Raw genomic sequence first — 15146 nt, forward strand, 5'->3', positions numbered from 1 at the left:
TACATCTCTGTCCCCTGCCAGTCAAACCCTGTCAAAGCCAAGATGCTTTCATTCTGGGTGACGGCATGTCCCTTTTGATCAACGTGCAGGTTGTATCAGGACCCATTGCTGCCAAGGTGGAGATCTGATTTAGAACAGCCATTCTGAGTAGCCATCTTCCTTTGCCTTAGCACCCTGGAGAAGGGGGCTTCCTTAGCCTGGGCATCCTAGGTGTTGCGCAATCTCTGGTCCCTTCTAGCTGGACAGAACTCTATCTTATAGACCCCAGGAAATGTTCCAGAAAAGCTGTTTTCTTCTGCCTCCTCTCCTGGGATCCAGACAAGCTGTTCCCTCTGAACTCTTCTGTATTGTATTGTTGGTTCCAGCTTCTGTAAGGCCATTTTGGTCATAGCTCTGATCATACCCCGGATCCACTGTGTTCTTGCTCATAATTTTAGAACCACGCTCAGACATCCAACAGAACGGTCACTTTATTACCCCACTGAGTGCTCTGAACCCTCATGACCCTGCTTGCCACCTTCCAGGCTTCTCCACTAACTTTCTTTTTTTTTTTTTTTCCTTCCTCATAGAATTCTAGTTGAAAGCCCTCTTTGATATTTGTTCTTTCCTTTATCTTGTGGACCCCTTCCCCGCTGACTAGTTCTTTTTTAGGGACAATGTCCTCAGGAGCCATGGAGGGCCCCTCACAATAGACATTGTGGGAAAGGCATATTTCAGGTCCCATCTGTGACCCCGATTCTAACAGCTTTATTTCCAGTCTTCTGGCGGATGTTGGATGGCAGTGTTGTTGTTCACAAAAGCAAAGCGAACTCTTTGTGGTGAGGAGCATAGGTTCTTGCTTGGTCAAAGGCTCGGGGAGTTCAGTATCTTTCCTCTCTGTCCCCGAGGTTTTGGTGATTTGGAGGGTCAAGTGCCTTGCAGAACACTGGATCAAACTGGTGGTTGGTGACACCGTTGCTGTTCTATTTTTCCTCTTTGGGACCAGGTGCTCACAGTAACAGCCTGAGCCCTGAGAACACAGCATTTCTCTCTTCCTGAGCACAGTGTCTTTTTCTAGGGACTTTTAATCCTGGTTATATCAGAGGAAAAAAGGATCTTTCCCCTTGTCTTTTATATTATCTGTCCCACCCACACACTGGTGGGCAACATCATCTTGTCGCTGGCTGTATCAGAACATCAGCCCCAGTCGCCCAGACTCTGTGGCCCTTCATCTCCTTTCCTTCTGAGATGCATGGCTTGGGAGTATTCAGAATTCATTTTGTACAAATTAGGAGCAAGGCATGTTTTGAAAACCACCGCTAAGAGGACCCCCCCCCCCCCCCCCCCCCGCTAGGTAATGCTCTCAAATGCTAGGCGCTTCCCTGTCTAGGGCTAGGCACTGAGCGCTCCCTCTTCCCACATGCTGGAATCAGCCTTCTTGGTTTGGGCACAGCTCTCCGGTCTTTGGAGCTGCCCGACTTCCCAGCAGACTTCTCATTCATGTCCACCTGGTTTTGGGCATTTGGTGGCGATGGTCTCTTCTTCAAGTTGTCTTGGTGAATGAATTGACTCTGCTCGGGTTTCACCTTTTTTTTTGCCCTGGAGTCTGGAGGCCTGGACCTCTGCTGCCTCTCTTCCCCTCCTCCCCCAGTTTAGCTTCCTGGGATATTCACATCTTGTGTCTCCGTAGGTATTGGACAATCAGATAAAGAAAGACCTGGCCGACAAGGAGAGCCTGGAGAACATGATGCAGAGACATGAAGAGGAGGCCCACGAGAAGGGCAAAATCCTCAGCGAGCAGAAGGCGGTAGGTAGCAAGACTCCAGGCCACCTTCCCGAGAAGGGTTTCGAGTGAGGCCAAGAGTCCCTCCATTTCATCTGGTAACGTGTTCTCTCTGTGGCATCATACAGGGTCTGTGGGTACTAGGAAGCTTCGTTCCCCAAAGAACAGTGGCTGGATTTGTGTTCTCTAGTGACTGACACCGCAGGGTCCCTTCAAAGTGCCTCTGGACAGCACCCAGTGGCTCTCAGGCTCCCAAGTCACTCTCTCTTTTAAAATTTACTGATTTCTCTCCCTTCAAACTTGCTGGGCATGGGACTGGCCTGGGATACATGAAATCCATCCATATTATCCCAGATGCTCATGGGGGTTTCCTACCCCAGGATCCCCAAGGGAAGGACTGGGACTGCGGCATAGCACAGTTCAAGTACTTTCATACACGAGGACGCTGGGTTTCATGCCTCCTCCCCTGTCTCTCTAAAGGAGGGGCCTGACCAAGGTATACACTTGTTTTTTGAGATGGTTTCTCTGTAGCCTTGGAGCCTGTCCTGGAACTAGCTCTTGTAGACCAGGCTGACCTTGAACATTAAAGGCGTGTGATAGCCCCTAGTTTTACTTTTATCTGACCCCACCCTTAGCTAAACTGAGAAACCGCTAACGTAGAGAAATGTGTTATAATGTTTACGTAGTTGTATGTTCGTGCTCCTAAAGGCCTGGGTTGAGTACAAACGGCCCTGAGATGTAAGAGGCCTGCTTCTGTGCAGGATGGCCGCTTCCCCGAGAGCTCCTGCTAGCTGCTTTTGATACAGGCCACTTAGTGTGGAGACAGTGGTTTCAGTTGGAAAAACAACTGAAATATCTTTCATATTCATCGATTTATTCATTGATGAATACCATCCACTGAGCAATGACACCTGTGACCTTCAGGGTACTGCCTAGTGCAGTCTCTCACTACCTCTGGCCAACCCACCTGTGGACATTTGTAAGGGCCCACCCTCACCCCTTTCTGACTAGACTGTCCGTGTGTGAGGTGTCAGGGGTCACCTGTGTTTCAGATGATCAATGCTATGGACTCCAAGATCAGATCCCTGGAGCAGAGGATTGTGGAACTGTCCGAGGCCAACAAGCTGGCGGCAAACAGCAGTCTCTTCACCCAGAGGAACATGTAAGCAGTTTACTGCGCTCGCCTCAGCTCCGGAACAGAAAGTCTGTTCTTTTGTCTGATGGAAACCGCCACAGGCTAAGTCAAGTGTGTGCATCGGCTGAGCCGTGCTGTGCACACTTGTGTAGTTTTGCTCTCCTTTGAATGGCCTCACCCCTGTGCGGCCTCTCTTTCGAGTCAGGCATTCTTTTGGTTTTTTGAGACAGGGTTTCTCTGTGTGGCCCTAGCTGTTCTAAAACTCACTCTGTAGAGTAGGCTGGCCTTGAACTCACAGAAATCTGCCTGCCTCTGCCTCCCGAGTGCTGGGATTAATGGTGTGCATCACCACCAAGGTACACGTCACGTATTCTCAGGTACCTCAGATTCCTACAGACCACAGAGCATTTCCTGTGCCTGAGGAAGCTGGCTAGAGTTTGTTTCTGGAAAGCTCCTGTCCCTGTTCCCATCCTGGGCTGCTGTTAATCAGCAGGAGGTGACTTTGTGTGCACCCAGTTCAGCCATGCATCCTGCTATAGGGAGCTGTACCTTGGGGGTCAGCAAGGGCCAGCCAAGTTTATAAATGCTCAGATCATGGTCTCCTTGCCTGAATTTACAGTCCTGAGGAATGTCTTCCCTCGGCACATCCCTTCAGAGACCTTGGAAACACTCCCATCTTACTATGAACCAGTTGGGCCACCCACTCTCTAGTCTTGGGTTCTCGGGTTTGATACTTGTCACAATTGGCAGGAAGGTGAGGAAGCACCACAGAGTTCTAGAAGGAGCAAAGTTGTCTTTTCTCGATTGCAGCATCTTTTACAGAGCGTGCATTGTGAACTCCCCCTCTACTTGAAGGAGGCCTCTCTCTACTCTGTATACAGGCTCTAAAAGAAACAAACAAAAAGATCTACCAAAGGATTGTAATGTTAGCATCTGTTGCTTGACCATACGTAATCCCGTTGACAAGGAACTCAGAGCACTGTTGACTACTCACTGAAGATGTACCTTCTCACCCCATTTCTGCCTGCTGTACCAGGGAGACATGCTTGCCTCTGATGAGTCTGTTTGGTTTACCCTCCCCCCCCACCAGGAAGGCCCAGGAAGAGATGATTTCAGAACTCAGGCAGCAGAAATTTTACCTGGAGACACAGGCCGGGAAACTGGAGGCCCAGAACCGAAAGTTGGAAGAGCAGCTGGAGAAAATCAGCCACCAAGACCACAGTGACAAGAATCGGCTGCTGGAGCTGGAGACAAGGTTGAGGGAGGTGAGGATGAAGGGTTTTGCTGGGGGAATCCAGTCCCTGAGTCAGCCAGCATCCAAAGCGTAAATCAGTACACACTGGAGGCCTTGCGCGTGCACACTCCACAGCATGCCTGTGGGAGTTTGGGTTTCTCCTTCTACCATGTAAGCCTTTGGATTTCAAACTCAGGTTTGGCTGCAAACCCCTTGACCTGTTGAGCCCTCTTGGCAGCCCCCTAGTTTTCTGTTCATGGATCATATGTCCGTGCTTTAGGCTCCTTATCTCTAAAGCGTCAGTGGTGACATTTCTCCCTTTTAGGGCTCTGTGGGAGTCGTGTAGATTGAAGCATCTGAAGCATCTGTCCAACAGTAATAAGAAGTTCCCCCTTCAGCAGGATTTAGTGAGGGCCACAAGATGTATAGTTCATGCATGGGCAGGCTGCAGGCCTATGATTGGGGCCGAGGTCGGTCTCATAATCACAGGAGATTTAAAAGACAGCCAGGCTAAGGTTCGCCTGATGGAGCAAAACTAGGAACATTGGAGGACTAAACTGTGGAGAAGGAATGTTACACGTGTCTGATTTAACTGGGCTCCAAAGACAAATCCCATTTCCAGGGCTTGTCAAGGTACGGGTCCCTCCAGTAGCATCCTCCAGAGCCTTATAGTGCGCGTATGGCGTCGTCTTCAGTTTTTTCTAAGTTCTTTGAGACCATGACCAGCCTGTCTCAGCCTCCTGAGGGAGCCATAGTTGTGAGCCACAAAGGCTGTTTTATCATCTTAAAAAGGGAATTGGAAGGGGCATGGAGTTTGTAGCTTTTTAGTTTCTTTTGTTTGTTTGTAGGGAGTAGTCTGTGTGATTGGTTTGGAGAATTGGTCTCACTTGAACTATCCAAGGCTACACTTTGATTTTTCCCAGTAGAGTCAGCCTTAAGGGTGTCAGTGCAGACAACCCAGACAGGCAGGCGCCTTCAGCCTTGGCGAGCCAGCTGTCTTTTACCTTTCCTCTCGACGTACACCGCCTTCCTGCGGGTGCAGTAGCTCCTCTGGGTAACCACGTCCTCGGGGAACCTTGTTGGCATTTCTTTCTTTAATAACTCACTGCTTCTCCCACCCCCGGGGCGGTAGGAGAAACTTAAAATGTTTCATAAGAGGCTCAGGGCTCTCATTCTCCCTGGGAGTCCATCTTCTCTGGGCAACAAGCTGGTGTGAGATTCAGGACAGAGGCCTCAGCCTCAAATCTGCTTCGCCTTAAAGGGCCCTGAGCTTTCTCCTTAGTCCCGGCGTGCTATGGTGGCTCCTTCTGTGACCTTCGGGACTTCTGGGTTCTGCTTTAAGTGCCCAGCCTTTTGCTACCAGATTTCTCCTTGCCTCACTGTCGCCCGTGTCTCGGGCTTTCGCCAGTGGACATCTGGGGAGTTTGCAGGCTCGCTGGTAGAGTCCCAGCCTGCACTGACAGCTGGCATTTTAATGAGACAAACAGGAAGACATTGTGTTTGCAAACATGAACTCCTACCATGCTTCCTGGGTTCGAATGCCAGCCCTACCGTCTTTTTATTTTGTATTTTTTTAAACTGTAAAATTTGCATAATTGCCTATCCCTGAGTGGAGGGAGCGGTAACACCTCCCTCATCGGCTTCTTGGGGAGCTCTATGAGCGACAGTGCCTGGTGTCTTCTAAGTTCTGTTTTCTGTGGTCACATCACCTTCGTTGTTGTCACGTGAGAATCCTGAACTCTTGGCTTCAGCTCTCACTGACGTGTTGAGGACTGGCAGATCTAGACTCGGCCAGGCTCTCCTGTTGAGTTTCTGAGCTGGTGTTGCGGAGGACTTTAGACCACTACACTTGGGTTTCCCGTGAGGGAGAAGTTCAACGTGTTAGTATGTTAATACTGAGCTGTGTTCCCCTCTCCACGGACAGTCCCCCCACCCTCCCTGCACTGATGCTCTTCCTCTTCTGAGCCGGGGTCGCTGGTGGTACTCTCTGGAAGGTACCCCTTTGGAAACACCACAGATACTCAGCTCTCCTCTGTCCTTTGTTCCAGCCCCATTCAAATTAGCCACACATCTTCTGCAGTTCTCTCTTCTCTTTGCTCTGGTGACCTGGGACTTGGTTTTTACCTTTTCTGGGGTACCTTCTCTGCTGGATATGTCCCCCACTTCCCCCAGTGAGTGTGCTGAGTTTATTCTGTACCCTTGTTGCTAGTCCCCAAAGGTAGCCTATGATTACAGCAAGCATGTCTTACTGGTTCGGCATGGTCCTGGGATGACTTTGTCCATGCTGGTCAGGTTGGATGCCTCACTTTCCCTGTCTGAAAAAAAATCCCAGTTGAACTTGGCCAGGGCCTTGTGTGTGCTAGGCTCAAGCAAAACCCAGGGTTATGTTTCTAGTCCTTTCCCATCTAATTTGAGTCCTGCAAATTGTTATTATTTTTACGACTTATTTTTCTTTATGTCCATGTGTGAGTGTGTGCCATGCATTTGCAGTGCCCGCAGAGGCCAGAAGAAACTGTCAGATCTCCTGGGACTAAAGTCACTTGCTTTGCCTTTCCATACAAGTCCATCTTATTGAATTGGCTCTGCCTGGGTAGCTCATCTGGGCCATCAGTGTCCCCTGAAGGTTGTTGCTCTTTGGAATCGGTCTGTGCTTACTGAAGCCCGTGGATGTCAGATCCCATGGAGCTGCCTGATGTGGGTGCTGGGGACTGAGCTTGGTCCTCTGCAAGGGCAGCAAGTGCTCTTCACTGCTGAGCCATCTCTCTAGCCCGCTTCACTTCAGCCCTTCTCCTGTAAATTCACAGCAGTTTCAGAGTTCCGGAGTCAGCTACCATACTCTGCTGTTTGTTCAGCATCCTTCCATGTCCCAGCTCTTACACTCGACTACAGAATGAGGACGGTTGGCCTCATCGCTCTTCTCAACGCAAAGGTGGAGGCTGTCCTTCTCCATATCTTCTTCTATGCATAAATGGCTCATTAAGCTTTTCTAAAATGAGCCAGGCAGTAATGGCACACGCCTTTAATCCGAGCGCTTGGGAGGCAGAGGTAGATGCAGACGGATCTCTGTGAGTTCGAGGCCAGCCTTGTCTACAAGAGCTAGTTCTAGGACAGCTAGGACTGTTACACAGAGAAACCCTGTCTCAAAACAAACAAACAAACAAAAGTTCTAAAATGGATGTCTAAAATATTGAGTGGATGATTGGGCTGGCAGAGAGTGCATACCTCAAAATAGGACATTCATGTAGACTATCTAATGGGAATAAATCAGCGTGAGAATACTGAGGAGAAATAGAATCCAGTTTCCATCTGAGACTCCCACCGTCTTATCTTTCTTTGGAAGCCTTCCTAAGCATCCGAGTGTCTATGAGTTAGGGATGGTCATTGGGGCAATCCATGATAGCCAAGCCCGTGGCTTCATCGAAGTTCCTATGAATTAGGGATGGTCATTGTGGCACGGCTCTAGGATTCCCCTCCACGATGCCCAAACTTGTGGCTGCATCTAAGTGTCTGTGAGTTAGAGATAGTCATTGGGGCATGGCTCTAAGACTCCCTCAGCGATCCCCAAACCCATAACTGCTCAAGTGCCCTTTCAAAGATAGGGAAGTACTTGCATATAACCTACACACATCTCACAAGTGCCTTGGGTCACACGAAACAACATTGCTATGCAGTTGCTCTCCAAGAAGCTAACTGACTGGGCGGTGGTAGTGCACATCTTTAATCCTAGCGCTTGGGAGGCAGAGGCAGGTGGGTCTCTGAGTTCAAGGACAGCCTGGTCTACAGAGTGAGTTCCTGAAAAATCAAAAGAAAGGATGAAAGAAAGAAAAAAGTAAAACCAAAATCTTCATTCTCCTGCTTAGGGGAAGATGACAATTCTGTATGTGTTATGTGTTCAAGCATGTCCACTACAGACACAGTCTCTCTCTGAATATTTTCAGTCCGTGGTTGAATGAGTCCATGGAGGCAGAACCCCCGGGAGAGTTCACTGCACGTCCTGCCGTATTTATTTCTTAGTGCTGTTGCTCTGAGACACGCATGGACCCTCTGACAAGGCTGAGCTGTTGGCCAAGACCAGGTCTAAGCTGCAGGCTCTGCTTCATCTTCACAGTCTCTCTCTACAGTCCACTGAGCGTGTAACCTCTTCTTCCTCAGGTCAGCCTGGAGCATGAGGAGCAGAAGCTGGAGCTGAAACGCCAGCTCACGGAGCTGCAGCTGTCCCTGCAGGAGCGAGAGTCCCAACTGACAGCCCTGCAGGCAGCCAGGGCAGCCCTGGAGGGCCAGCTCCGCCAGGCAAAGACAGAGCTGGAGGAGACAACGGCGGAAGCAGAGGAGGAGATCCAGGCACTGACGGTTAGTCTGTGAGCACTCTGGCAGGTTCAGGAGGTCTTAGCCGGGAGGAGAGTAGGCGCCAAGTGTCTTTGTTTACTCTTAGAGATGTCAGGAGAGGAGGGGGAGAACGATTCATGGGTGTGGATAGTGGGTGTTAAAATAGCTTGTGTAGCTAAACTTCTTTGTTGACTAGCTCATGCGGTAAGATCTTCCTTCCTGAGCACTTTGAAAAATTCCCCCTGTTCTCCTTTTTAAGCGATCATTGTTACATGTGAAATTCATTTTCAGCTGGAGTTGGTGTACTTGAGTTTTCTACCTTGGTTTTTAATAATCATAAGAAATTAATAATTTCTGTCTTATAGTAGTCTTTATACCTTAACCCTGGGACTTATTTTTGTTTTGCTTTGTTTTTGTTTGTTTGACTTTTGTTTTTCCTTGGTTTCATTTGTGTTACTATTTCTTTTAAGCCATAGATTCTGCTTTATTTTATTTTTGAAACAAGAGAGGTTTTAAGATGAGGATTTGCTGTGTAGCCCAGGATGGTCTTGAACTTACAATCCCCCTGCCTCTGCTTCCCAATGCTAGGGTTTCAGGTGCAGTCCCATGCTTCATGTGTTTGTTTTTTTTTTAATTTACACTTGTGTGTGTGTGTGTGTGTGTGTGTGTGTGAATATGTGCCACATGAGTGCAATGCCTGTGGAGGCCAGAAGAGGGCGTCAGAGTCCCTGGAGCTGAGGTTACAAGATGTTGTGAGCCGCCTGGCGTGGATGCTGGTAACCCAACTTGGGTCCTGGAAGAGAGGTACACACTGTTAACTCCTGAGCCATCTCTTCAGTCCTGTTCATGTCTTTTTCATGCCTCTGGTATGATCTAGGTGGGAAAGAGTTGTCTGGATGAGAGATCATTTCTCTAAAAGCAGTCTAACATCCCTGCCCTTTCTGAGAGACAAGTGTACCAAGCTGGAAAGAGTTCTCCTGAGGTTTACTATGGGAAGACCTCACTGGACTCACACCTCCATTCTTTCTGGAATATCTTCTGGCTGTGCTCACCATCATGGTCCATTCCACAGGGACTGATCCAGGCTAACAGATAGACAGATGGAGGGCATGTGAGGCTTTCCCATGGAATGCCAACCCATCAACTTCCGGGGAAAGGAGCTATTGGCTGGGATGCTCTGAGGGGGGGGTCCTGACATCTCCCGTTCAGGGCAGATTACTTAGAAGACCCCATTACTGAGGGCTGGAGAGATGGCTCCATGGTTAGGAACACTTACATCTATTACTTCCAAGTTTGGTTTCCAGAAACCATGCTGTTTAACTCCAGCTCTAGGTGGTCTGATGCCCTCTTCTGAAGCCTTCCCACCTGCATTCTCTCTCTCTCTCTCTCTCTCTCTCTCTCTCTCTCTCTCTCTCTCTCTGTGTGTGTGTGTGTGTGTGTGTGTGTGTGTGTATCTCTCTGTCTCTCTTATACATACACAGACACACATACACATGCATGCATGCACATAGATAAAATAAATCTTTAAAGAAAGCAAGCAAGCCCCATTACTTTTGGAAGGCTGCGTGGTGGGCACAGGCTCAGAAAATGGGATGAGCGTCACTGGCTATATTAGACAGCCCACATAGTCCTCATAGTAACACGCTGTTCCTGCCAAGCAGATGAGTACAGTCATGCCTGCTGGTCAGGGTACCCTTTCCTGTGGGCAGGGCACAAAATAGCTGATTTGTTCAGTGATTTTTTTTTTTTTTTAATAATGGGTGCCTTATCAATTCCAATCCCACTTGGATGCTGGCCCTGCCCACCTCAGCCATCATCTCTGCATCTCTTAGGGCAGAATTACTCTTCTATGTCATTTGCATTTGTGGCTTATGGCTTACCTTGTTTAATAATGTATGTGTACCTATCTGTCCATCCTTAAACTAGCTTCATAGTTACAAGTTGCCTCCTGCTGTTGGGTTTAGGGTTACCATTATTTAAACAAGATTGAAAATGCGATCTTCCAGGGACAGGGTCCCCTGAAGACCAGTGGACGCCACAGTGGCTTACACGATACCCGTGACACAGAACAAGTCCTGTAAGGAAGGCGCTCTATGCAGCCTTGGTTTTCTGGAACGTCTGCCAAGTCTGGATATTGATTGCCCCAAAATCCAATCATCTCTATGAGAACACTCATTATGATGCCGCTTGCCCCCAACATTTAGTGTGGGGGGAAAAATCATGCCATTTCTTTGTTTATATTCTGCTTTGAGAGTGGACTGAAAGTAGTTTGGCAAGGTACGAAGCAGGAGAGCTGGGCCCAGTAAGAATGAAAAGGCAACGGAGAGTAGGTGATAGAAGACACGACAGAGGAAGGAAGAAAGGGGAAGGAAAGAAGGGGGAAAGAAGGGTGAAGGAAAGAAGTGATCTCTAAGGAATGCATGCCAAGATGTAAATTTTCACTGTAGTTGAGCGAGTGGAAAGGAGGTCAGGCAGACAGACAGCCTTTCCTAGCTGCCATTGGGAGAACCACTGTTACTTAACGCATTGTGTCATCTGTTTTTTTGGTTGTACTCTGAGCACATTCAAACTCAGCAGCAAAACTCGAGACATCACTGACTTAATCCGTCGACGAAGAGCACTTGCTGTGTGCCTAACGTGGTGTTTTTAGCCTTTTCTCCCCAGGATATCAGCCTGCGATTCCTCAATTCATTTTTCTCTGCAGCGCTCAAGGGTGATCCGTGTATCTCGGGCTCTGTGGGAATCGGGAGGGCAGACAGTGGTCGTGTATCTTCCCTGTGCGTTTGGACAGAGGAGGACATAAAATAGAGCATGCATCACTGCCGTTTATCTGTGGGAAATGAGCCCCTTAAATCCTGCCTTACTGCTTTGGTTGGAATGTGCTGTGTCTACTGGCTGCTGGAAGCCTGTCACAGCAGCTAGTGACGACTTAATTTAGTTGGATGAGCTCACTGCCTCCAAGAATCTGTACAACCGCCCCCCACCCAAAAAAAAAAAACCAGAAAATAAAAGCCATCCCTAGTTCTAAAGTCTCAGGTGCGCGCGCTCTCTCTCTCTGTCTGTCTCTCTCTCTCTTTCTGTCTCTCTCTCGCGCACATGAAGGTACATGAACTATAGAACTTGCTCAAACTGATGGTTGAAGATGCTGGTACACCAGCCCATAAGCGGCTGAGCCCACACCAAAGACCTTGGTCCAGGGAAGACAGGGAATAGCAGCTGTTTGTGAACCTGTCGTGGGGAACCCCTCCATATCCTGGGAAGCCTTCCACCTCATCCCCATAGGCTTCCATTCCATTCTGAGGCCTGAGCCTTTGCCTTTTTGCCTCCATCTTGATTGTCTCTCAGACCTGGTTATGGAGAGCATGCGGCTGCCAAGTAAAGGACTTGGTTAGCTTGGTTTCATAGGGCGTATTTCCTAAGAAAAGGAAAATAGCTACAAACGCGGTACATTATTACTTTCTCATTGTTCAAGGGTCACATTTAGATCCAACATGAGCGTCAGTCAAATTAAAGCAGCCAGATCTATAGTGATCTCGTAGGAGGTTTGTGAGTCTCACAGCTTGGTGGTTTTTAATAATAGAGAGAATGGTCAAATGGGCTGTTATTGCTTAATTCAAAGAGGTGGTCCTCTCCCAGGATGGAAGTCACTTGGTCCGGCCTCCATCCCTGGGCCAAATTAGATGGAACCCTCTTACATTAGAGTTCTCCATTGAAGGTGCTTGGCGGAGCGGCCGGGAGACTCTTGTGCTTTCTCTGTCCTCCCCTTCTCACATTGTCCAGCCTGTTGGCTGCTTTTGCATTGGAACTGCCTGTTAAAGCTAAAGTTGGGTTAAGGTAGACACCTGCTGCAGAGTCAGACTAACCACCGTGCTTTAGAGACCTCCTGAAACAGACGACAGTTTTCTGTCCACTCTCCATCCAGAAGACGGCCCCACCCCTCCCTGCAGAACTGGCACCCGCAGACTCGGTGGCACACAGCTGTGTTTTGGACGTCAGAGTTACCCTGAATAGCCTGAAAGAGAAGTGGCATGCGCTCTGTATGCACCAGCAAGGCTTCGCGGGTGGCTCTGTGGTCCTGACCCCATGCTCTTAGCTGAATAACAAGTGGCCGAACCCTGCGGGCCCAATGAAAAGCTCCTCCTCAGCAGTGCGACTACGGAACCCAACGCCGTCGCCTTTGATCTGTGGGAGTCGTTAATCAGTGCAGGCTCTCATTCCTTCACGCAAACATCAAGCCTTGTGTTGGTTAGTAAGCTGTTGGCAGAGTAGTGAAGGTGTGAGCCAGAAAGGATGGAGGCCTGCGGGCTGTGGATCCCGGAAGCTGCTAGGCACTGAGCGCTGCCTTCCTGGTCTCAACCCTTGTAGTTCAGTTTCCCTTTTCTCATAACTCTCCTTCCCGTTACTGGATGTGCAAAGACTCCCAAAGACAACCGGAATGTCCCAGGCCCTGGGGCCACGCCTCTACCCAGGTGGGCCTGGGCATCCCTGCGGGTTCCTGAGGTCAGGCTGCTTTCATGTCTGTGTGGCATAGTCCACTATGTTAACGTCTTCACTGGGGTCCCTGATAATTTTAGAAAATATTCTCTTTAGCCCCCCCGCAATGCTTAGTTAGCTCCCAGTGGTTTCCTTGGCCTGTCTCAGGTATATCACTGTCTTTGAATGCATGTTGTGTGGGTTCTATCTCCCAGTTTAAAGGAACGTTAATATCTCCTACCATTTTCTTTTCAGTTTTTAAAAAGGATTTATTATTATTATTATTATTATTATTATTATTATTATTGAATTTTCAAGACAGGGTTTCTTTGTGTAGCCTTGACTGTCCTGGAACTCATTCTGTAAACCAGGCTTCCCTCAAACTCAGAGATCCACCTGTCTCTGCCTCCCAAATGCTGGAATTGAAGGTGTGCACCACCACCACCCGGCTAGATTTATTAATTTTTATTTTATGTGTGTGGGTGTTTTGTTGGCATGTCTAAAATGTGCATGCATTGCCTGAGGAATCCATAAAAGGGTCACAGATCACCTGGAACCAGAGTTAAAGGTGGTTGTGAGCGGCCATGTTGGTGCCAAGAACCAAATCCAGGTCCTCTACAAGAACGAATGCCCCTAACTGCTGAGTCATGTCTCCAGCCCCTCTTACTGTTTCCTTTCTGGGCTCAGCTGGGTGGTCCTCAAAGCCGGTGGCGATGCTGGTACACACCAGGGCCTGCTTACATTCTCTATTCATGCCTCCCCATTGATGATGGCGGCTCATTACAGCTTGCCTCTGTGAGGATTGGTGTCTAATGTGTCCAAATGCCTCATAATGGTGAATTTTAATGGGAATGAATCATCCATGACTGAAATTTCTGATTCCAAGGGACAGTTGAATGAGTTTTTAATGGTGTAGACGTATTGGAATCTTTGCTATTAATAAAGTGTAACAAATAGGGATATAGAAGAGGGCTTCAGCACCTCTGTGTGGCCCAGCAAGCCTTAGCATGGAAAGAACTGAGTTCACCCTCTGTTTCTTATTTATTTTGAGAGTTTTTACCAAGTGCAGAGAGGGAAAGGTGGTATACGTATGGATGTATCTACATGTGTATGTCATGGAATACAGAGGCCAAAGGTCTCCATCAAGTATTCTTGAAACAGTGTTCCATTAAATCTATAATTTGCCAATTGACTAGAGTGGCTGGCCAATGAGTCCTGGGACCCTCCTGTCTCTGCCCCCCCACCCCCTGTGCTAAGGTTATAGCTATGCTCATGGGAGCTTGGCTTTTTAGGTGGGTTCTGGAGAATAAGCTCAAGGCCTCTCTCCAGTCGAAAATTTGCATATTTTCGATAGTGACCTTTGCCCTGTGAGGACATATTTAAGTAGATCATATTGGCTTACAGACCAAAAATGTCTCCTATCTCTCCCATTAAAACAAAAAATAAAAAACACACAAATCTTGCTACCCCTGATGTAGAGGTGATTAATGTAAGAGCCCGTTCTTTCTCGATAAATCCTCTCTTTTCTCCATGGTGATTATGGCGTGCATCAGAGGGACCTGAGGAGGCTCATGGGAGCAGACCCTGCTTGGTCATTGGCTGCAAATGAGATTTCAACAGTAGTACAGATGGCTTTGTTCTAAAGCTAAGTAAATATTTATTCTCACCCCAGCAAGTTAGACTTTTGTCATTGCTGGATATATTTAGTTAGCTTGCCATCATGGTAACCCAAGACAATTAGCATATACAGAGAAAGTGACTGGTTTGGGGTCACAGGTTTGATGGCTCTTTTTTTTTTTTTTTGGTTTTTCAAGACAGGGTTTCTCTGTGGTTTTGGAGCCTGTCCTGGAACTAGCTCTTGTAGACCAGGCTGGTCTCGAACTCACAGAGATCTGCCTCCCTCTGCCTCCCTCTGCCTCCCAAGTGTTGGGATTAAAGGCGTGCGCCACCACCGCCTGGCTGGTTTGATGGCTCTTGTCCATGACTGGCTTCTTGTGTTTGAGTCTATGTCAAAGCAGCACATGGTGGTGGTGGGGGGGCACTGTGAACACATACTGCTCACCTTGTGACCAGAACGCAAGGGTGGAGGGGTAGAGTAAGGGGCTGGATCCACAGTCACTCTCAAGGTCATGACATTAGGACCCTCTCACTAGACCCTCAGCAACTCTCAGTCTTGAGTCTACATAGATAACATCTAGACACAATTTCCAGTTGCC

At 48.4% G+C, this 15146-nt stretch overlaps 1 protein-coding gene across 17 annotated transcripts in view; it reads left to right on the top strand.

Annotated features, from left to right (window-relative positions):
* Cit (citron rho-interacting serine/threonine kinase) overlaps positions 1-15146 on the top strand; it is a 176924-nt gene that overhangs the window by 108535 nt on the left and 53243 nt on the right. For all 17 annotated transcript variants that reach the window (XM_075981753.1, XM_075981762.1, XM_075981832.1 and 14 more), the window contains 4 exons: positions 1670-1786; positions 2815-2924; positions 3988-4162; positions 8284-8481. In XM_075981753.1, the coding sequence (XP_075837868.1) occupies positions 1670-1786; positions 2815-2924; positions 3988-4162; positions 8284-8481 (600 nt within the window). The remainder of the gene's footprint in view (positions 1-1669; positions 1787-2814; positions 2925-3987; positions 4163-8283; positions 8482-15146) is intronic.

The sequence above is a fragment of the Microtus pennsylvanicus genome, chromosome 1, assembly GCF_037038515.1.
Source record: "Microtus pennsylvanicus isolate mMicPen1 chromosome 1, mMicPen1.hap1, whole genome shotgun sequence".
NCBI classification, from domain to species: Eukaryota; Metazoa; Chordata; class Mammalia; order Rodentia; family Cricetidae; genus Microtus; species Microtus pennsylvanicus.